Source organism: Moschus berezovskii, chromosome 21 (genome assembly GCF_049115385.1).
Source record: "Moschus berezovskii isolate FMDL1 chromosome 21, NW_MosBer_1.0, whole genome shotgun sequence".
NCBI lineage: Eukaryota > Metazoa > Chordata > Mammalia > Artiodactyla > Moschidae > Moschus > Moschus berezovskii.
In genome coordinates this window covers 12,429,910-12,453,886 of record NC_142480.1, presented here as the reverse complement: position 1 = coordinate 12,453,886, position 23,977 = coordinate 12,429,910, and the positions used below count along the sequence as shown (strand labels likewise).

The 23,977-nt window shown below is 54.3% G+C and overlaps 1 protein-coding gene across 1 annotated transcript in view; it reads right to left on the bottom strand.

Annotated features, from left to right (window-relative positions):
- ITPK1 (inositol-tetrakisphosphate 1-kinase) overlaps positions 1-23,977 on the bottom strand; it is a 153,914-nt gene that overhangs the window by 40,149 nt on the left and 89,788 nt on the right. The window contains exon 5 of the mRNA XM_055418412.2: positions 1,808-1,925. Coding sequence (XP_055274387.2) covers positions 1,808-1,925 — 118 coding nt within the window. The remainder of the gene's footprint in view (positions 1-1,807; positions 1,926-23,977) is intronic.

Genomic DNA, 23,977 nt, shown 5'->3' with positions numbered 1-23,977 from the left:
AGCCTGCTCAGCGGTACCCTCCCTAATCCCATCAGAAAGCTTTTCTAATGACGTGTTGCCTCTGCTGACCTGCAACTCTGCCCATTAACTGGGCCTTCTCATCTTTTACGGTCATCTCCCGTCCCTTCACAAATAGCTGGCATTCAACGCACACTCTTCCTAGGAAGAGGCAGATTTCCTTTCTAGAAGCATCGTTCGGCCAAAACATCACTATGGATCTTTCTCCTCCAGTTGGACCCAGAGAAGGAATGCAAAGAGAACAGAAGTTGACACGGTCACTCGTCACTCCAGACCCAAGGGGGGAAGGCTGCTGGCATGCTGAAGAAGCCTGCCTGCTTTGGGGCCTTCCAGGAAGTCACGTCCAGGCTCGTTGTTGTTGTTCAGTCCCCTAGCCATGTCCGACTCTTCATGACCCCATGGACTGCAGCAACGCCAGGTCGCCCTGTCCCTCACCACCTCCCGGAGTTTGCCCAAGCTCATGCCCGTGCTCTGTGCTTCCTGGTAAAGGCCAGCCACCAGAGCAAGGGGCCTTAAGACCTCTTCCAGGATGGCCAGGTCCAGTACCCAGCGCCTGCGCAGAGCAGAGAACCAAGTGGGCATTGACTCCCCTGGCCAGGGTCCATGACTGCATCCATGCCAGGGGCTTGCTAGACCCAGGGCCCTCTGACTACAGACATGGAAGTCAAGCTTAGGTGTTAGGAGATGGGGAGCCTCAGGAGGAGAGGCCTGGCTAGATTCTGACTGGGCGGTTTCCAGGCTGTGTGATGCTGGTACATTAGCAAACCTCTCGGGACCTCCTCTGCCACCCGGGGAGGATGACCTGGCTCACCCTGATAAGCACCAGCAGGAAGAAGGTAAGAGGAAGGCTAAGTCCAGTGCTGGGCACTCAGCACATATCCAGTAAACGCTGCTCCTAACTCCCATGCTGGTCCTGTGAGCCAAGGCGCCCAGCATCACACGAACAACACACACCTGGGGCCAAGTCACCACCCTGGTCGGGGTTCAAGGCAGCCCCTTGAAGCCACACACACACGACCTGGATAGCAGGAACAGGGGCTGCCTCTCCCGCCTCAGAGATGAACCCTCACCCAGCCCCAGGGCCCAGGAAAAGCACTTTAAAAAAAATTTTTGTTTTTTTAAAAGAACTCTATGCAGGGACTGTGTGGACCAGGCGGAGAATTAAGAGCTTACTGAGCATGAATCTTTCTGAAACGCCCTTCTCGCATAAACAGACACCTTCGGAAGGCGGTCTGACATCTCTGGTGCTGCCCTGCCCGGGAACACAGGGAGTGTGAGTCCTCTGGGGCAGGAGCCGGCAGCTGGCAGGAGACACTCCCGCAGCTAAGAGGGAGGTTCTGGCCTGCGAGAACGACACGTACCCCCATGAGGTCCAGCCGCCACATGACAAATCTCCATGCGTTTGATTAAAGGCCTCTAATTTCTCTGTTTGTCTCTTTTGCCTGGTTACATAACTCCCCTCGCCCGCCTGCCACTGAGCTGTTCACACACTTCTGCTCTCTAACCACTGTGTTATCTGGATATTTCATCACACGCATGGGTTTAAGACAACAAAACAAATCTGTCTTGAAGTGGCTGGAGCTACTCTCCCAAAAAGCACCCTGGGGCTTTCACTGCCTAACTCTGCCGGTCACGGAGGGAGAAGGAAAGGCCCTCCCCAGAATGTACAGCTGCTTCCTGTGTTAATGTGCTTAAAACGACCAGACCCCATCTCTCACCCATGCAAGGACCGCCTTATGTCCATGAGGTGGGCCGACTGCCATCGGGGCCGAGCCACTCGAGTCCGTACCTTTCATGTAGGCCTCAATCTTTCGGATGAGCTCATAGGACTTGGACCGGTCAAGCAGGGTCCTGATGGCAGGAAGAGGGTCCAGGACAATAGTCTCCGGGTGGGCATCGATGTATTCCTGGAAGGAAAACACACTTCTTCTGGTTAGAGAAGGGAGACTGATGCTGAAACGGGGATGACAAGCAAGATTTCATCCCATGTGCCCTCCCCACATCCATCCCTCTGTTCCCCATCCTCCCACCAGCCCTGACTTCTGGCTGAGCCATCACCTGGTCTCAGGACACAGGATCCATCCACTTAGCCCCACTGGGATCACATGACTTTGATTAGACCAATCAGTGCCTTCCACCTCCTGGGGCTGCTGGCTCAGGAGAAGACATGAGACCAGAGTCCGTCCAACCAGAGGCAGGCTCAGCACTTGCTGGGAATGCTGGGACACTCTCCCTCCTGGAGGACAAGAGGAAGCTGGGAGACTGGGCAGCTGGGAGCAGTCATCCTAAGATCTGAAGGAGACAGGCCTGGTGCAGCCAAGCTCAAAACAGAGCCCAAACTGAGAAAGCAGAGCTTAGAAAAGAACCACTGGGTTCTGATCAGCTGGTTCAACTCCTGGATCGAGCCTCACCAGAAACCAGCCCTGCTCCTGGGGTGGGTTACGCTCAGTGAGAGTGGCCAGGACCCTGCCCTGATAAGGCTTCTGAGGCAGGGCTGGGGAGAGTGGGATGCCAGGATTCTGTAGATCTGTGAGAAGGTGATGAGATAGGTGGCATGGACCAGCCTCCTGACCCTAGGGTGCCCACTCCAACAACTGCTTATTAACACCCACTAGTTACACAGTAGATTGTGGACAGGCAAGCAGAACTGTGATAAGATTAGTCTTCACAGTCTTTATTAGTCTTAACAGTCTTCTTGGGGAAATAACATTAAGGCACATAAGGAACAAGAAACCATTATCTGTAACAGGAATTCAACAAAAGACACAGGAAGATGTTTCCAGGAAAAAAAAACACACACAGGGATCGTGGCCCTGCCATGTGGCACCTCTATGACTCCAGGAGCCCCAAGTCAGTGGGCAAGAGCAGTTTGTCAGGCAGACAAAGTAAAAGAGACCATCCCTCTGGCCCTAAAACTCTTATGATGCTAAGGACGAATGTGGGGGATGCTGGCCTAACAGGAAATGGGTTCAGAGAGGAGGCTGGGTGTAAGGAAGGCCATTCACCAGCTGTTGTTGTTACTGTGGGTTGAACTGTGCACGCCCACCCCGAAATCTGTTCAAGTCCTAACCCCTGGTCCCTGTGAACGTGACCATGTTTGGAAAGAATGTCTTCAGAGATGGAATCAAGTTAGTGAAAGTGAAAGTCGCTCAGTCATGTTCGACTCTGCGACCCCACAGACTAGGTAGCCTTTCCCTTCTCCAGGGGGTCTTCCCAACCCAGGGATCGAACCCAGGTACCCTGCATTGTGGGTGGCTTCTTTATCAGCTGAGCCACAAGGGAATCAAGTTAACATGAGGTCATGTTGGATTCAGATGGACCCTCATCCATCGACTGGTATCTTCAAGACAAGGAAAATGGGGACACAGAGACACACAGGGAGAGGGCTGTGTGAAGATGGAGACCGTGAGAGGTCAGCTGCAAGGCAAGGATGGCCACAGCCACCATGACCCTCTCCCTCAGGACCTTCAGAAGGAACCAACCCCACAGACACCTTGACTTCAGACTTCCAGCCTCCTTAACTGAGAGAATGACCTTCTATTGTTTTAGGCCACTCGGTCTGTGGTACTTTGTTGTGGGAGCCCCAGGGAATAAACACACCAGCTTAATTCACCCTCCCCTGCGACTCCAAAAGCTCCGTCTGTGAGGTCAGCAGAGGCCGGGGGGGAAAAGCCATAATGCTTCTTTTCTAGCAAACCTTATCAGCAAAAAGAGTGCGCCATTTGGATTATTCTTTTTTTTTTTTTCAGTGAACCTATTTTGGTTCCTAGGAATCATTTTTAAGAGCTCTCAACACAAAAGCCAGAGATTCATATCTCCCTCTCTGAAATCTGCTCCCGCCTGGTGTTCCATACCAGAGTATCTGGTGATGGGCTCATTGGTGTCTTTGAATTTTTTTTTTTTAAATGTCTCTGCTCCCGAGGGGTGGCCAGTACACACATCTGAGGAGGCCGTCTTCCCGTCCTCACACCTGTGAGGTCCATGGGGCCTACACGCTCTCGCCCCCAGAAGGTCCTCTCCAGCACGCGTCTGCAGACCCAAGTGCAGAAGAGAAGGTGCCTTCATGCCTCTTCTTCCTGAGAGCCTGGGCTGCTGCCTGGCTCACACAGATGGGCCAGCGGCTGGTAAGGCAGAGCCCACATCTGGACCCAGAGGGGACGTGGGGACGAGCTCTGAGGTGTCGTTCAGGAAGGTCTATCCAGGGCTTTCCTCAAGCCAAGAAGCCGTTCTCTCTCCTACAGCTGCAGCCTCACTGTGCGCCTGTACCTCTCTGCTGCCGGATCCCCAGAGACAACTCTCCCTGTCGGCACGGTTCCTTCCCCAGAGCGTGTTCCTCGGAAGGAGGCCTCTACTGACACCAGGGCCTGTCACTAATGAGATACCAAGACTGACATGTATGATAGCAATCAGACCAATGTCCTCATGTTAAAACGTCGTCCACTCAAGTAAAGCAACTACATATACTCCAATGCAAATTAATTATAAAAATAAATAAAAATGAAATGCTGAAATATTTTTTAAAAAATACAGTTTGAAGGGTGAATCTAAGAGAATAACGTAGGTAAACTTTGAGAGATTACTTGGAATTAGATTATGATGAACTTTATGATCAGGGCTTCCCAGGTGGCGCTAGTGGTAAAGAACCTGCCTGCCAACGCAAGGAGACATAAGAGACGCTGGTTCAATCCCTGGGTCGGGAAGATCCCCTAGAGGAGGGCATGGCAACCCACTCCAGTGTTCTTGTCTGGAGAATCCCATAGACAGAGGAGCCTGGAGGCCTACGTTCCCTAGGGTCACAAAGTGTCAGACATGACTGAAGCGACTTAACAGGCACACACACGAGCTTTATGATTCAATTAAAGCAGATTAAACTCTACACTAAGGATTAAAGAAAAAGAAAAGGTTATCCACTCAACAAACTTCGCATCACCCACAGTGCATCATGTATAGGGCGCAAACAATGGAGAAATGACAGACTTCGAGGGTTTCCCCACTCGATCTGGCTGATATATTCACGTTCTGAGTTATGAACTAAAAGTTCGTGATGCCCTCACCACCGCTGCCCACCTCCCTATCCCCGAACCCGCAGGGAGCAGCCTGGCACAGAGGGAAGAGCGAGGGACCAAGAAACCCCGGCCCCCGGTTGCAGTCATCTCCCACTGTCACCCTGGATGGGCCACTTGGCATCTCTTGTCTCAATTTCCTCATCTGTGACTTGCGAGTGTAAGCTGGAGAAGCCTAGGAGCAGTGTTTATGCGGCATGCTTCAAGGCCACGCATGACGCTGTTCTGCAACAAGACGGGCAGCCACATGGCAGAGACACTGCAGGTAACGGCAGGGACACACACGCTCCCTGCCTTCCTTCAAAGGGGAGGCAGCATTGGAGACGTTGCTTCCGCCAGGCTGGCCCACTTCTCCCTCCATCCACCAAGGTCCAGTAAACCATGACCCCCTCTCTCCTCAAATGTCCCCACTGCAGTACCGAGAAGTCTGTCCGCAGAGTTGGCAGATAACACAAAGCTTGTTCTGGTCCCATTTCTGTTCATTTAGGGCAGTGGCCTCTATAGAGAGAACTCAGGCTCATTAAGACGTGAACGGAAGCCAAAGATGCTAGAAGAAACCAAAGTGGGAAAGATCTGACAAGCAGGCGCCAACAAGCTTTGGACCCGGGTTGAAAGCATCAGGATTAACAGAAGAATTATTCCTGAACACGATCTCTTTTAGGACAAAGAAGGATTTTTTTCCAATCACCCCACTATCCACAAGCGGATTTTCTTCCAAGCCTTTCAGCTTATCTATTGTATCGCGGGCCTCATGCATTTTTCACAAGTCTCTTAAAATTACCAAACAAACTGCTGGAAGGGTGAGCGCTCAGTATCATTTTATCACCACTTGGAGGAATAAAGGCCCAAACCATCTCCATGGCAAATGGTAAACACATTTCTGTTAGAAGGCCTGTCTCGAACACCTAGAAAGGGATTCTGGAAGTTTACTAGGGGAGCCTGGCTTTGAGAAGCCAAGGCAAAAGAAATGCAGAAATACACAGCCTGGGGTCAGCAGGGCCAGGAGGAGGTTTAGATAATACCGACAAAGGGGCACAGATCAGCCAGATGCTCCCCAAGGCCCAAGGGTTTGTGAAGCTGAGAGGGGCACCTGGCCCTCTGCCGGGCTGGGGAGGAGGCAGGTTGGGGTCGAGGTTTCCCCACAGAGAATCTGAGCCAAATGAGAGGACTGAGATGAACACAGGAGATCCTGTTTCCTCCACATTTACAGCCTGGAAAGGAACAGGAGTGCAACTCGTGGATCTGCTCTCCTCTGAAGACAAATGCAGGTGGGAGTCCTGAGTTCAAATCCTGCCTCTGTCACTTTATATCTGTGAAGAAGAACCTGGAATTACATCTCTGATATTCCATTTCCTGTGGGTAAATGTACCTTCTGAATAAAACCTCTCCCAGGAAACTGTGTGGACAACAAGATGACAGATATGAAAAGGGTAGGGGGAGTTCCCTGGGGTCTAATCGTTAGGAGGTGGTGCTTTCACTGCCATGGCCCAGATTCAGTCCCTGGTGGGGGAACTGAGATCCTGCAAGCTACACAGTGCAACCAAAATAAATAAAAATTCAAAAAAAAAAAAAAGAGTTGGTAGATATAAAACAAAAAGGATGCTCATGACTCTGTGGCATAGGGACTCTTAGGGCCCAACCTGACTGGAGGCCTCTGAGACTGCTGCGCCCTGCCCCGACCAGCAGACTGAGGGGCCAGGCCGGCTCTGCACTTGGGGGTCAGCAACTGGGCTGCTCTGCCCCAGGCTGACCCCGCGGACATTTGGGGCACAACACAATCCCCCGCCCACAGCAGCCCAGGCTGCAGGCAGCCACCCTCCACAGGCAACTCGGGTCCTGACGGAGCCCAGCTGCCTGCTCCTCACAGGGCAGCAGGTGAGGCACCCAGGACCCGCCCCCTGGATCCTCAGGAGATAACAGGGCTCTGGCCCACTTCTCCCAAACGCCACAGGTCTCTTTAGAGAGTGGTAGCACAGGGAACTGGGGCTTCCCTGGAGGCTCAGATGGTAAAGAATCTGCCTGCAATGCAGGAGACCCAGGTTTGATACTTGGATCAGGAAGATCCCCTGGAGAAGGGAATGGCAACTCACTCCAGTATTCTTGCTTCGAGAATCCCATGGACAGAGGAGCCTGGCGGGCTAGAGTCCATGGGGATGCAAAGAATCAGACACGATTGAAGCGACTTAGCAACAGGGGCACAGAGAACTATATTCAATATCCTGTGATAAGCCATAATGGAAAAAAATATTTAAAAAGAATATATATATATATATGTATAACATCAGACACGCATCCTCTACTTTGTGCTACAGAGCAGAAATCAACACACTGTAAATCAACTCTAGTTCAATGAAAAGAAGAGAAAGTGGTGACTCATATTTTAGAGATGTGTACTGCCACAATTTACAGAGTAAACACAATGTCTGGGACTTGCTTCACGACGATCAGGCGCAGGGGGCGGGGGAGGGAAGTAGGTGAGACATGGGTGAGAGCGGAGCGCCCACAAGCTGCTGGCCGGTGAGGCCAGTGAAGCCACAGCCTCTCAAGCGTTTCTAAATTTTCCAAAACAAAATGTTTAGGGGTGGGGAGGGAGGTGGGAGGGAGGCTCAAGGGGGAGGGGACACATGGCTGATTGACGTTGAGGTATGGCAGAAACCAGCACGATCCTGTAAAGCAATTATCCTCCAATTAAAAATAAACCAACTTGAAAAAAAGGCAAAAAAAAAGTTTGGGGGGAAATGGGGGGAGTGGGGGAAGTAATGAAATCCTCCATCTTCAACTCCCCATCCCCCCAACTGTGCCAGAAATGAGTTCAAACAGCAACACGAACTTTCAGGAAGGAGCAGGAGGCAGCCCCCTAGATGGGAAACACAATGAGAGAGGACAGGGTAAAGATGATAATCAATACAATAACTGATCGTAATTTGAAATATTAGCAGCTCCTCTTTGCCCAGGACTGGCTACATGCAGGCCACTGCATACAGTGGTTCACAAATACCATTTCTTTACATAAAAATCCTGTGAAGTAAGAGCTGAAACTATAAATCTCTTTGAAGAACACATCTGTGTAAGTCTTTGAGACCTTGGATCAGATAATGGTTTCCGAGATACGATACGAAAAGTACAGGAAAAAATAAACACAAAAACTAACCTGGCCATCATCTGCACCAGGAGCTTCTGTGTCCAGGATGCCACCTGCCTTGGCCCTGGTTCTCTGGATTGAGGGAGGGCCCGGGCACGGCCTCACCGTATCACGCTCAGGGCCCAGGAAGGGGAAGCCTGCCCACTGGGCTGTGTCCTCTAACCCCAACAGGAGGACTGGGGATTCAAACGTGATGGACAGGTGGAAATCTACGCCTCTGAGGGTTGGGGTAGCTGGGATGGAGGAAGGGCCACTGCACAGCAAGCTGGGCATCCCGGCTCTTCCCTGGGCCTCAGCTTCCTTCTCTGTCAAGCAAAGGTCACTGCTGGGAAGAGGTTACATGTGTTAAGAGAGCTGAAGCTGCCAGACTCGGTACAATCCTGCCTTCCCCCCTTGTGAGGCTGGGCTTCTGTAAGCCTCATCTGTGCACAGCTGAGTTGGGCAGGTCTAGAAGAGCAAACAGACCGAAGCCTGGGGCCAGAGAGGGGGAGGAGCATGGGGAGGCTGGGAGTTGCCCAGACCTCCCATGAACAAGCGGTCTCCTACTGGGTCTCCAGGTGGCCGGCTGTTTGAAAGATGGTTTCCTGGGCAGTCACATCCAGCAGACACTGAGGCAAGCCCCACAGCGGGAGGAGCCAGAGGCCCTGTCCTCGGGGCCTCTCAACCTCCACGGAGGCTGGACAGAGGACAGCACGTGGATGCTAACAGGGGAGCACGTGCAGGGCTGGGTGAGCTAAGTGCCCGCTCCCCCACCAAGCTCTCTGCACGTTAACCTGCAGCCTGGAGGGAGACACAGAGGAGCTTTGTAGAAGAATTTCAGAAAAATTCCTGCTGGCCAGGAAAAGTGGTCGGCTCGGGGGTGGGAAGGGAACCAGGTTGCAAGTCATTCCTGAAACAAGGGATTTGACAGCACCCAGTTGGCTGAAGAAAGTCCATCTCTTGGTCTGGTAATCAGTCTCCTTCCCTCCAGCGGCCCTGTCCCCCACCTTGGGAAGAGGATGTCATGTGGGAGGACAGGAGCTCTGCACCGTGAATAGGAAGGGAGCTCATTGCCCAAGGCTGAGGACAGAAAGGGGCAGGGCAGGGCCGGGCAGGGCTGGGCTGGACCAGGCTCAGGGGAGTGGCACTGCTCTTCTGCTTGATGGGGTGCTAGGTACATGGCCTATCTCTGTGGCAAAAAGTCATCAAGCTGCTCACAGCATGCACGCTCTTCTCTGTGTATGGTATTGTTCAGTTTCTAAGGGGTGCGGGGGAGGCGGGAAGCAAGCATTGGACTAAACAGCAAGGCTCTGGTTGCAGTTCCTGCTCTGCCCTGTGGCCTGCCTGGTGCTCACCCTGTCTAGGACTCCACTTCCCACGTGAAGTGGATCACAAAGGGAAAATGGGACCCAATGCCACCGTGCGCCCACCCCCCCACCGCATGGCCCTGGCAGCCATCAACCGATAGTGGCAGTGATCCCTTGGGAGTGACAACAACCTTCTGTGCTGACCCCAGGGGGATTTCAGAATCCAGGTCATAACGTGGTTCCAGAAGCAAATAAGCATCAGCATCAGATAGACTCCACATGCCACGCACAGAACACACTCTCCAGGCAGACTCCCAGGAGTCAAGGTCTGCGTTTCAGTTAACAGCCAGCAAACGGACACTAAGGAAGAACTGAAATTACTTCCCTGTGGCTGTTAAAAATTACTTGCGGGGGTTTTTACGGGAACGGAGGTGACCTTGGGCTTACTCAGCATAATCTCACTCCTTCTGGCTCTTCCTGAGAGCATGACCCGAGCCCGGATGGTTGAGCTGATGCCACAAAGCCTGGCCGTTTAGCAGGCTCCTTCCACACCGAGTGGTGGGTGAAAGCCAGGAAGCTTCTGGTTCCTCTGGTCTTGATATCATGATGGGGGTCCTGGCAGGATGCTAGGATGTGTTACTATTACTGACAGTTACAACAGTCATCATGAGAGCAGCTGACTTTTCCTAAACACTCAGCAAGTGCAGGACAATGTCCGACACCTTGCAGGAACTGACCTTTTACTGGTCACAACAACCCTATGCAGTAGGTCCTATGAGCAGCCCCACTGGACAGAGAAACTGAGGCTCAGAGACCCTCAGTACTTTGCCCAGGCTCTCCCAGCTAGGAAGTAGCCAAGCTAGGATCTGAATCCATGCACTTTGGCTCCAGAGCCCTCCAGTCAGTGAAACAGTGGCAAACCTGGGTAAACAAAAAGCAGCATCTCAGTTGTAGCTGCAAGCCCGGGTCACTCAGGTTCATTCATTTTTTAGAATTTTCCGTTATTTATTTATTTACATAAAACAGAAAAGACTGGGCACTCTTAACATGGGCCCACGGATAACCAGGAGGTGAGGTGGAACCTCTCCTTAAGCATCAAGTCATGATGGTTTAGTGCAAAGAAAACTATACTGGGAATCGAGGGCCCCAGGGTCTTTGACTCTTGGTGTCATGATCTAATTCTGTGACTTGCAAAAAAAATATTACATTTTCTTAAATCTGAAAACTTTCTTTTAGAATTTATTTTAAAAGGAAAAAAGCAATAAGCCTTTCTCATGTTCTGCCAAGTCAAGCTGAGGCCTTTAGCCTGGTGGTTCTGCCGTGAGGCCAGGCATCTGCACATGGGGTCAGCTCAGGGAAACGCTAAAAAAAAGAGAAAAGGCTGTGGGCTCACCTGCTCCTCCTACCTCCCCAGGGACTGCACCCTGGTTCGCCCTGCTTCCAAAGGCCCCCAGGGACCTGGGGCAGTCTGCGTCTGTCCCCACCCCTGGGTCCAGACAAACTGATACAACTGAAGACAGCCACTTCCTGGGAGAGCAGGCAAATGACGTGGCCAGACGCCGGAGTCCACAGCGGCCTCTGTGAGGAGGAGCTGCGCGGCACCGAGGGAAGGACTCGTGCTGGGTGCACAGGCGGGAGGCCGTGGGCGCTGCAGGGTGGCCCCCAGAGGGAGGTCTAAGACTGCAGCAGCGTCAGCAGCAACGCTCCCTTCAGAGGCACACAGCGCTTCTGCAGAGAGTGAGAACTGTCACGGGGAGGGCGGCTCCAGGTGACGATGAGATCACGAGCCGGGCTGAGCAGAGCTTTCTGGGAGAACCACCAATCAATCCTCTGGGCAAACCACTGACACCTGTCATCAACCGAGGCCAGAACCCGAGGGCCCCCAGGCAAAGCCTTCTGACACCACTCCGAATACCTGCCTGTTCATTACAGCTTACAGAAAACCACGAATCAAACATACTCCTGAAGAATCCACGCTAGGCCCCAGTGCTGTGATGTCACACAACGTGCCAGGCAGCCATGGCCCTAGCTAAACCCTAGCATGCGAAGCTGCTCAACAATCATATGCTGAGGCTTTTCACTTTCATGCATTGGAGAAGGAAATGACAACCCATTCCAGTGTTCTTGTCTGGAGAATCCCAGGGACAGGGGAGCCTGGTGGGCTGCCGTCTATGGGGTCTCAAAGAGTCGGACATGATTGAAGCAACTTAGCAGCAGCAGTAGCAGCAGCAAAGAGGCAGTGGGATCTGGAACAAGGCTGGGTCTGACTCCTGCAGCAAGCCTTGAGAGTGGGCTCTCAGGAGCCAAGAGAAGGTTGTGGCAGCATCCAGAACATACCAGAATACATATATTCATGTATACCAGAATACACAATGGACTGTCAAGTCCTGTCACACAGAGTGTCATTTGCAGTCTACTGACCTATGCGTGCAGGACACAACCTGTGCGACTGGCCCTGACAGTCGGCCACAGTTTATACTTTCTGATCACTGGCAGACCACTTCTGTCAGGCCAGCCACAGCACTGGGATAGTCCTGATCTCAGCACCAGGACTCTGAGACACTGTGAAAGTTAAGGTACAGGCAGAGTCTAGAATTTGGGTTCAGGTCCTAGAATCATCATTAACTTTACGTGTGCTTCTGAAGGTCACAAGCTATTTGTTCTCATCTATAAACCAAAGAGTCAGAATAACATTTAAAACATCCGTTCTGACTCTAAGTTCTAGGATTCGTTGGTTCCACGATGTGATAAACAAAGAAGATAGCTCTTCAGGTACTGAATGGAGCCAGACCGGTACACAGGGGCCCCGGGCCTGCTGCCCTTGAGCGCGTGCACAGCACAATGACCGCACAGGACAACCTCGCCGGGGCGGTGGGACAGAGCAGAGGGAAGAGAGCTAGAAGGACGGCACAAGACCGACAGACAGATGATGGCTCCCGGTCAGAGACAGACGCCCACCCGCCAGCTCAACTAAGTCCACAGGCAGCCCGAGACTTTTCTCTGCCATCACTACATGCCTCTCCATCCCCCCTCAAACCTGCCGGGCATCTAGACGACACCCTGCACCACTGCTGCCTCTAACTCTTCCCGAATGGCTCCGGGGGAGAGTGAGGCTTCCCACCAGCAGGCGCCTTGGTCTTAATGAAACCTCGTTTGTATTCCAGAGAGCTCTCAAGTGTCTGAGCGCCCAGCCTGAAGCCTCCCAGACAGCACGAGACCAGGGAGAGTGACAGCCCGTGTGTGTGTGTGTGTATGTGTGTATGCCCATGTGGGTGTGACAGCCCATGTGTGTGTGTGTGTGTATGCCCATGTGTTTGTGACAGCCCGTGTGTATGTGTGTGTATGCCCGTGTGTGTGTGTGTGTATGCCCGTGTGTGTGGTGTCTTTAGCCACAGGGCAGCCACATCCCACCCCGCCCCCGGGGCTCAAAAGTGGACATAGACGTTGGGTGACTGGTGATAATAGAGTAGGGCCGTGTTGCCATGTTGGGGTGCGGGTAGGGGGAGTAATCCAGCTACAGGGGAGAGGGGAAGAGGGGAGGAGAGAGGGTTTCTGGAAGCCAGTGACGCCAAGCCACAAAGGGTCACAGGCACGGGACACACGAAAAGACATTCCAAGCAGAGGAGACAGCAAAAACAGAGGCATGGGGTGAGGCCGCCCACGTGCTTGGGTGGACAGAGCTCTCAAAGGAGAGGTTACGTGAAGACACTGGGGAGAGACAGCTGGAGACGAACCAGCCATGGGGTTTGGACTTGATCCTAAAGCAACAGTTTCTGGGCCGGGGAGTGACGAGCCAGCCCTGAGCTTGGCGGTGACCAGTCCAGCAGTGTGCAAGGCTAAGCGGCTGAGCTTGGAAGGGACGCGTCCTGGGCAGCGTGTCAGGCGAAGCGCTGGCCTTGGGGGCACGTGCGTCAGGCTTCGCCAGGCAGGAAGAACCGAGATGCTGCCTGACCTTTGGTACAATATTGTGTCTGACCTGGCAGAGGTGCTGAAAGGAAAAAGACGGTGCAATTTACCCCTCAGACTATTTTGCTCTTCAGACCCGTTATTTAAAGCCGGGAGCTCAAGCCAGGTGGCCAGGCCCTTCCCGCACAGGGAGTACAGAGGAGAAAGGCCAGGTGTGCAGGAGCGCTAGACAGGAGCAAGGTGACCAGGTTCAAGGACTGGCAGGCTGAATGAGCCTGGCTCACACACTGCCCTTCCCAGGACCCTGAGTGCCCAGTGGGAACAAAACAACAGGATGAGGAGGTGCAAACTAGGTCCCGGCATGCCTGGATTCTCTGTGACTTGGTGCCAAATGAAACTGATTAGAAACACCTCCCAAAGGGGTGGAACAGGGGCCAGGACTTGCTTGGTGGGAGTGCTGCTGGCACAACTTCTATGGAGAGACACTGGGCAAAGGCCAGAATTAAGAAGACATAAACTCAGCATTTCTATTTCTAGGTATTTTCCCTATATAATTCCCCACGTGGGCACACAAAGATGTATGTTCAAGGATATTTACTCTCTGCAGCATTTCCAAAATATGATGGGAAATGTTCTAAGTGTCCAGCAGTAGAGGATGGGTTAAGAAAAGGATTTAAGGCCATTTGATGGAATACTATGCAGCCATTAAAAAGAATAAGGCAGCCTGAAGGAAGGACTGCTATGGAATCAGTTCCAAAACAGACCACACAAAACAATGGCTTTGTGTGGGGATGGGACGACCACCTTTGCTCTCCAACACAGAACTCCCTGAAAAGGCTCCGGGTTGCTGCCCCCCCCCCAGACGGAGGCTGTATGGCTGGGGAGCAGGGGAGGAAAAAACTCCTTAGATCTGCTGCATGTGCACAAGCTAGCCACGGCAGATGGTGAAGAGCCAGACAGAGAGGACACAGGGAAAGCCACACGCAAGGAACCGTCCAGAGCCACAGGGCATGAATAGACTGGGAGCACTCACTGTCCCGGGGCAGAAGCTGGGAGAAACACTGGCGTGTTCAGGAAGCTTCCTGGCAACAGAACGCCAGCCATAACCCCCACCTGTCCCTGCTGGGGAACGAGCCCCAGAACAAGGGTTTTAGAAAGGCCAAGCCACTGGAGGAATCCAGGGTTGAACTGTGCGTGACCCATGCCACGGATAGAGCGGAGGGAAACCCCTTCTGGATGGGGAGAGGGGAGGCGGGTGGGGGGCTAGGGGAAGACTGCCTGACGGGGCGAGATGGGCCTGAACATCTTGGGTGTGCCGAGTGCCCACCAGTGGCCCCCAGGTCACAGGCCCTCATCCCATCCCAAAGCCGGATGCCACCCACAACCATCCATCCCCCGGGTCGTCTTCCCAGATGGTCTGCAGTGCCACGCGCCTCACTCAGCCATCAGAGAGAAAACCATGGTCCCCATGGTGGGGACATCATAGAACTGATGGGAAGTCCACGAAGAAAAGCGATCCCACCAACGGATAACCCCTGACCGCTGAGGAAGAGAGGGCGGGGGGGAAACGGAACACTTGAATATCCGAGACAACAAACGCCCTCTCCCCTCCTTCCCAGGCCCCAGACGAGAACAATACCCCTCTTTCTGCCCCTGGACCTCAGCACCAAATCTGTAGGCGTCCTCCACCTCCCGTCTGTGGGAGGCTGGCAAGGTGCCTGGCCAGGCTGTGCACCTGACCAACATCACATGCCCTGTCACAGTGCCAGCGCACTGCTCAGGCCCTCAAGCAAACAGAGACTGCGGCCACACACCAGCTTTGGGACCAGTGGGGGATGTGTAGGGATGGGTGCGGCCGGGAGAAGGCACCTCCCCAGGGGCTGACTCTCAACCGGGACAGGCTGGCATTTCCACTCAGGGGCCACTGGTGGGACTGGAGGGGGTCCCAGCGGCCTCACAGCTGAGCACAGTGAGCGCCAGAGAGGGGCTGCCTGGTCCCAGGAGCTCGGTGTCACCCCAGCTCAGCAGCAGCCCCCTCACTCCGTAAGCACCTGTTCTAACCCCGTGCGCCTTCTTCACCCACCTGTTCAGGTGAGCCAGTGAAGTAGCCCCTGCCCTTGAGCCATATCCTAGGAACCAGGCCACAGGCTGGCTCCGCCCGCCCCACCCAAGGCTACAGCTTCCAGCCAGAATTGGGACTCTCGGCTCCCCGAGGCCTGCGGGGTCTCTGGCCTGCTCCGCTGACTGTGCCAGGTTACAGCCAGGACTCGGGGTGCCCATGCCGCTGTCATTGGGGAGACAAGAGGAGTTGCCCGGAATCACAGCAGAGTCTGCAAGATGCCGTTGATCTCTGGGACCCGGGGCCACTCAGGCCGGGGAGGCCGGGGCCCCTCACCCCTGCACTCAGCCACCCCGCCTTCCCAGCCTCTGGCTGCAGGAGAACAGACAGCTATGGCTGCCAGCCGCGACCCTGGCAGTGACAGTGACCCCGGGTGCTGCACACCACTGTCTCACTTCCGGCCGCACATCTCTGCCCTCTCCTGAGCGGTGGCCATCGCAGGCCCGGGCTGCAAACTCTCATCCACCGCTGTGCTGGGCTGCACCAGCCTATTCCAGGTCCACAGGCCTCTGTGCCATCCTGCGACATAGCCCCTCGGTCTGCTCCACAACCTCTCCCTGCTTACTGGGCTTTTAGGCCTCGGCTCAAGTGTCACCTCCTCAGAGAAGTGATAAGAATCTCCAGGTTATGACAGGCCTTGATTTTTCTTCTTCCGAGAACTTGCCACAGGTTTCCCCGGGTGGCACAGTGGTAAAGAATCCACCTGCCAATTCAGGAGATGCAAGAGACACAGGTTCAATCCCTGAGTCAGGAAGATTTGCTGGAGGAGGACATGGCAATCCACTCCAGTATTCCTGCCTGGAGAATCCCGTGGACAGATGAGCACGGCAGGCTACGGTCCACACAGTCACGAAGAGTCAGACACAACAGAGCAACTGAGCACACACGCAGCACAGAACTTCATCATGACTGGAGACTATAGTACTTTCCTAGATGTACTTATGTTTTGTTAGTATGAACCCTTGCCTCACCTATAGCAATAAACACACACACACACGTGTATGTGCGAGCTAAGTCGCTTCAGTCATGGACTATAGCCCACCAAGCTCCTCTGTCCATGGGATTCTCCAGGCAAGAATACCAGAGTGCCATGCCCTTCTTCAGGGAATCTTCCAATCCAGGGATCAAGCCAATATCTCGTATGTCTCCTGCGTTGGCAGGGGGGTTCTTTGGCACCTGGGAAGCTCCGCCACACACACACCAAATACAAATCTGTGCGGATAGCGGCTGTGTCCACCTGATCTGTCTTATTTTTTGTATCTGTGATGTCTTCTAAAATTCCTGGCACACAGTAAGTGCTTAATTGAGGCTCGTGGAATAAATGACAAAATGGTTATTTGACAAATGATCTCACAGATCAGTGGAGAGACAGAGATACAGGCCAGGACAGGGACTAGAAGCCAGTGGGTGTGCGAGGCCTGAGGCAGGGGCCTGGACCCAAGCCAGCATGGGAAGGTCCCTCTGCCCCACTCTGTCCGTCCCCAGAGGACAGAGGGCGGCAGAGGCCCAGCACATGGCCACCAGAGCAGCCTTACTCTTGGCTGGTGAGAGGCTTTGTGATTTATTACACCAAGTTGAAAGAAACCACACAGGCCTTTATCGTGGGCACACAGACCACACGGGTTGCACAGAAGCAAGTCAGTAGGTCATGGCCCCAAACAGGCCAGGAGGAGCATGGAAGAGAACTTCCTGCCATAGATGTTCCTGAAACGACGAACCCACCAGACTACAAACTTCTTGGCTGGAGTTCTCGATTTCCAAAACCCAAAACCCAGGAGCCCAACATATCCACAGGACCAAGCTAAGGAACACTGAAATGATGTGTACATCACATCACATGTACGCAAACACAAAACATGTACACACTTGTACACATCACAAAACTTATACACAAGTTTTCCCTACCTTCTGGGGAAAATGTACTATTAGCAAACATTCTAAAAGCCAGCATACCGCCAACCCTCTGCTTTGAAAAACTGTCTACACACACAGAGGGAAGGCGGCCAGCTCCCAGAGTGAGCTCAGGCCCTGGGGCGGCATCCCTTCCCCTGCCGTACAAAGTCCAGCTCTGCTCTGGCAGGTAACAGGGTCATAAAGTCGAGCTTCTTCCGAGGGGGCCGGCCTCCCTCTACACAGAGAAAGGCCCCGCAGACAGTTAACGGCCCCAAAGGGCACCATGCTCCCTGGGGCAGAAAGAGCGATTCACAGCCACCGCCCGGCAGCCTGGCTGGGGCGCACAATGGCCAGATTGTGTGGCCACCTCCGCTGCTGGAGGAGGGGCCTCCTGACCCAGGGCAGCTGTCACGGGGAGGCTGACCTCACAGCCACCCCAGGAATCCAGTCCTGGGGCCAGGGCCACCAGATCCGCCCAGCTCTGCCTCCCTGGCCTCCGTCCAGCCAACATTTATTTCATCATCGGGTGGCACCAGCAGGGTCAGAGTCTGGCACGGCCAGACAGTGACCTGGCATCATTGGCCCTCAGCCCCCAGGGGTCTGTCAGTGGGCAGCCAAGGCCCCTCTGAGGCACCTCTGAAAAGAACGCAGGCTACTTCTTCCTCAGTGACTGCAAGCAAGTGATTTAATAACTTCCTTGGGCCTCAGCCTTGTCACATGAAAAATGGGAAAGTAATTCATTTTTCCACGGATTGATGTAAGTCCCAAAAGAGATATGAGATGTGCAATGCCCATGGCTGCTTGGGATGTGCTCAAGAAACTGTGGTCTCTCCCGTGGCTCCATGGTGACCACCTAAACTTTTCACCGGTGCTCAGGGTTCCTATTCTGAGCCCCCTCCTGATGGTCCACAGGTTACCAGGTGCTGCCCCCAGAATGGACAGAAACTCACTTAACCTTTGATCGGTTCAGATGTTATCTTCTTCATCAGACTAGAAGGCCTCCAACAGTAAAATCTCTTGCTTCTGCTACTTCCACTGGGTGCCCACCGCACACAGTACACAGTTCCGTGCTGGTGGCGGCTCGGTGCACATCTGAGGGTGACAGGCTTTGAGTCAACACAGCTGTGAATCATTTCAGAGCTGCAGGGGCCAGAGGAAAACAGAGCTGGGGTCTTAGAGGTGATCACTGCTGTCCATAGCAACGGCCTTTTGGCTTGGGTACCACTGTTCTCAGGTCACATCTTCCCGGTGCGGTAATCTTCTGTTCTGGCATCTTCCCGGTGCAGCTGGGGGGCAACCGAGGCCCCAGTGGGTCAGCTGGTGAAAAGTGGAGCCTAGCACAGTACCCAGAGTCCCCCTGAAGCCCACCCAGGCCTGCCTCTAAGGCTATAGTCAGTCCACTCTTCCGCTCTGCTGTCAGAGCTCAGCTTCCATTTGGGGACACTTTCGTAATCATGGTCTCATTGACTCCAATTACAGTTAAGAGCTCTCAAGCTGGCTGGGACCGACAGTCACAGATAAGGCTGCTAGAGCAGTACTACTGCCATGGAATAATAATAATAATAACAGGGACGTCCCTGGCAGTCCAGTGGTTAAGACTTCGCCTTCCATGAAGGGGTTGCGGGTTCGATCCCTGGTTGGGGAGCTAAGATACCACATGCCTCTCGGCCAAAAAACCCAAACATAAAACAGAAGCAGTATTGCAACAAATTCAATACAGACTTTAATGGGCCACATTAAAGAAAATAAAATAAAACTTAAAAGATGTATTTTAAAAATACCTTTAAAAGAAATAAATTATATAAATTTTTTAAAAGGAATAGTAATGCAATAATAATAAGCCAATGTGACTCGGGTCACTAAAGGCTCCACCTGGGCAGATGGCCTTGCACCTGCTCTCACACACCAGGTGCTAACAGTAAGGGTGGTGAACGCTTCCACACGCTCACGGTCGGCACCCGTCTTGAGGGCATCATGCCTGTGAAGGTGTTTCAGCACCCCGGGTATTGCTGCTCACCGCATCTGCCTCCCGGGCCTGCAGGCAGCTCTTACTCCTCTGATCCCAGCAGGCACTCACGGGCCTGGAGGATCCGAGTGGCCACCGAATTGTCAAGAGTCCCCGGGCACCTGTCACTTTGGGGCAGAGACTAAGAGCCAAGACGAATCTCTCTGAGGTGTTCTAGGCAGTGAAAAATGCGCAGTCCTAACCACTGGGCCACCAGGAAGCTCCCAAAGATGGTGTCTTACATGATTCCATGGATATCAAAGTCCAGAACAGGGAAAGAGAGCATCGCGGGTGTGGGTGGGTGCAGGGAACCCTGGAGGGAGAAAGGGGCTCTGGGGGTCAGCTGGGAGTGGGCGTGAGGAGGAAGGGGGCTGGACAGGCAAACACAGAGACAGAAACTGGTGGCTGTCTATGGCTGGGGACATGTGGGCTGCGGTGGCCCAGGCTGCTCAGAGGCCGGCCGGTCGTGGCTGAGCGAGGCACGCCGAGGACGGTGGGGTCCCCAGGGTGAGGAGGGGGCACTGCTAAGCCTCAGATGGTATGAGCTCCTCTCTGTCTCAGAAAACGCCAGGTTCTGATGACTGCAGGGTCCTTACTGTCCCGAGCTCATCCTGTGCTGGCAATTTCCCCTCCCAAGCAGGGCCTCTCTTTCCACTTAAATCTGATTTTATCACTCCCACCCCCAGCCTGCAGGATGAAGTCTAAGCCCTGCAGCCTGGTGTGAAATGCGCTCTCTCCACTCTTCTCGCCACCGTGCAGGTCCCCAGGTCCAAGGGCACGCCCATGCAGCCAACAGAGCCCGGTGAGCCGGCCCAAGCCCCCTCCCTCCTCGGGTCTGCTCCCAGCTGCCACCCTGGAGCCGCTTTCTCCCTCCAGGGACCCGCGAGGGTGCCCTGCGCTGCCCACACCCACGATGCTCTTCAACTTCATAGACACGCGGGCAGGAGTGCAGCAAAGGGGAGATCAGGGGAGCTTGAAGCAGATCCCCAAATGGAGAGACTGGCCAGAACAACCCACAAACCTCCAAACAGACGGAAGGAAAAGTGCAGAGTTTTGAGGGCCTCAGACAGGGAGTGTGTCTGCAGTCGGCTAATCGGAGACACTAACTGCTCAGGAAGGGGCACCTGAGCAGAGGCCTGGGGATGGGAATGAATTCTACTCCAGGGAACAGCCTGAGCAGAGGCACTGAGGTGGAAAAGAGCTCAGAGCTTGGGCAAGGAAGGGATGGGGCGGGGACAAGATGAGGCTGGGGACGGAGGGAGGGAGGCCATGGCCAGACTGCAGGCCCCACGGGCCACGACAGAGCCTACAGTCTTTATTATCATCACCGCAGTGAGACAGTTTCTAGCCACGGCCCTCAGGGACCAGGTTGGGGTGTCTCCTAGCTCATTACTCGGGGGGCTGCAAAGGCAGTTCCTGACTTGCCCAGACCTCTCCTCCGGGCTGGGAGGGCAGGGTGGGAGTGTGGGTGGGCTCAGCAAGTAGTAGCATGCCGCTGTGGAGAAAGCGATCCTTGAGTCCACACTGGGGGTCTGGGGGCCATTAGAAGGACTTAACGTCCTCCCAGCTAACGGAGATGAGTAGAAAAGGTGACAGTTCAAACTCAAACCTCTTCCCCACAAGCTCATTCAGGGAAAACCCCAGGAAGCTCTACCTGGCCGGAGTCGCCTGCCCCAAGAAGATGATCGCGTGCCATAATTCTTCCATGCGTTCTAGGATGGCAGTAGCAGAACCATGCCCCAGGCGACACCTGACAGCCCGCCCTGGATGCTGCGGTGAGTCGGTTCTCGCTGCTCCCCTGAGGCAGCCACTCTGGATGCCAGGAGACCCCTGAGCGCTGGGACCAGGACCTTCGCACCACCCTAACCCCACTCGTCCATGTGGACGCGGCCTCCGAGGGACCGACCTCTGCCCAGGTCGGTTCACTGATAACTGAATTTCGAGGCAGGGCCTCAGCGGCACCAGGTTGCCGGCTCCACGAGAACCTTGGCACAGAAAAATAACTGAATCATCCCCATGATTCTCCAAGCCAAGCCCTCTTGAGGCCAGTATTTTTTTTTTTAAAGGAGGGGGATGGTGAGGGGGCAGGCGGCAGCTTGGGAGCTGGTTTCTATGGCAACCAGCTTCAGTGATCTGTATAAACCCCAGACCCCCAGTCCCCAACCTGTCCTCAAGGGCAGCCAGAAAGAAAAGCATAACCTCTCAGCTCTGAGAATTCCTTTCAATCCCTGGGCCCTGGAGGTTTAGTGGGAGCATCCCATGAGCAGAATGCTCTAGAGTTGTTCAGAAACATCTCAGAAACGTATCTATTTTGACCCATGCAGCCGCAGGCCACTTCCCCAGGGACCTGAGCTGTGCCATTGGAGAAGGCCCTTTGAGCTGCGACCCTTCTGAGCCACATCACCTTTCTCTGTTTTCTTATGACAAAACAAAGAAAGGCCAGTGTTGCAAACCCCAGCCCCAAGGCCCTGCTTCCCAGCCTCTGAAGTCTAAACATTACTCTGCCTCTACTGGCCCTGGGCCCCTCCCCACATGCCTCCTCGTTCATGTCCCAAGAATAAACACTAAAACAGGCATCTGAAAACAACGGCGTGGTCAAGGTCAAGTTTGTCAGTCTACAGCCTGGCTCTGAACTTGAACCTCGTATCTCATGCAGGGTGGGATGAACAGGGCAGTGCCGATAGCACCAGGCCCTGTGGCGCTGAGCGGCCTCACCTGGCACCTCTCAGCCCTCCTCTCCACCAGCCCCTGCCCGTCTCCTCTCTTCTCGGGGCCTGCGCGAAGCGCGGCCTGTCACCCTTCTCCCCAAAGGATTGTTCTCTTCACAAAAGAGGAAACATCCCAGCCTTATCAGATATCCGCTTCATGCTCAAGCACAGATGGCAGTGAAAACTTATCCCAGAGATACCCAGGCTGGAAGGTTATCCTGAGGTCACCCCAGGCATCTGAGGGCAGCTGTTCTGTGTGCCCTGGGGGAGACAGACTCCCGAGACCAGCTGAGGACCCCCCCCGGGACACACAGCTGGTGGCTGAAACCCTTGAAGCTGCACGTCCCCACGTCCCCCACGATGTCGTCGCTAACCTTCTTCGCACCAGAACGGGAACTCAGGGCACCCAGTTCCCCTTGACCATTCACCACCACCTGCCCTGGGCTGTGGGCTGTGTGTCTGCTTGCAGGGAGCAGGGGATGGGAGGTCCCCCAGGGTTGGTCGTTCTGTAACCGCCCCCAGGGCAATGGGGTGGGCTGGGGGCTGCAGTCCTTTATCTAAGAAAGTAATGACGGCGGTGGAGCTGCCGGAAGAACGCAGCAAACATCAGACCCGTCTGTGTACTCAGACACTTACTGCTCACAGTAACCTTCTCACAGCATCCTAAGAAGTAGGAACTTGCAGCAACCCCATTTCACAGAAGAGGGATGAAGGCTGGGGGTCACGTGCTCACACTGGCCTTGACCTTCCAACCAGGCACTCACTGGGCCCCGAGCACTGTGTGAAGCACGTTCACATGCATCGTGTTGCTTACTCCTCCCCACACAGGACTGACACCATCGTACAAACAAAACACCGAGGCTTTGGAGGAGCCCAAACACGCCTTTCTCCACGGCCCCCAGCCCTTTGGGAGAAGGGTGGGGCGGGGGTGGATCATGTCAGGCTGCTGGCCAGAGTCACTGCAGGGCACCACCTCTGGACAGCACGCCTCTGCAAGTGCGGGAGGGGAGGGGACCCCCACTGGGCCACAGACAGGCCACTGGGGCTCACGGGAGTCTGACACGGCCCGTCAAGGAGGGAGCGAGGGTGGCTGAGGTCACCGACCCTGGACACAAGGGCAAAAGAAAATGCTGTCAGTAGGAGGGCTGCTGTGTGGTGATGAGATTCCCCTTTGTCTTGATAAGGAAGGACAGGATGTCACCCCTCCAGTCATCACGCTCTGAAAAGTGCTGGTTCGAGCATCCCTCCCACGGGGAAGGCCCTGGATCTCAAGTGCATTTTTCACTGATAACATGACCTTGTTTTTCATGACCCCAAGCCGCTTTGCTGAGGAATGAATCACGCTCTTGTCCACAACAGAGAAAACACAGGGCGAGTCAGTGGGGGCGAAGGCAGTGGCGCTCAAGGAAGCAAGCAGGTCACTGTGGGGTCAGGGCCCAAGACCCTGGGGAACAGGGGGAAGGGAGGAGGGAAGAGCCAGGGAGACTTGGTCAGAGCTCAGAGATGCGCCTGTGGGTTCAAAGCCATGAGCGCGCAGAGGGTGTTCTCCACCCGGGCAGGACTCAGGGGCCCAAGGGCGGCCATTGCAGCTCAAACACCCTCAGGGAGTCCTTTTCTTCAAGGGTGGCAAGAAGGTTCCCACCTCTCTGCCAACACAGCACCTGTGGCTGTGGCCGTGTGTGCTCAGAGGAGGCAAGGACATGATTGGACTGGGCAGCACCCTGATCAGTAAATCGTATCTCTAAGGATAGACAGCAGACGGAGGAGGGTGACAAGTGGGCCCATCTCACCTCCAAAGACAGAGACCCCAGCAGGGAAGGGCCCGACCACAGGCCCA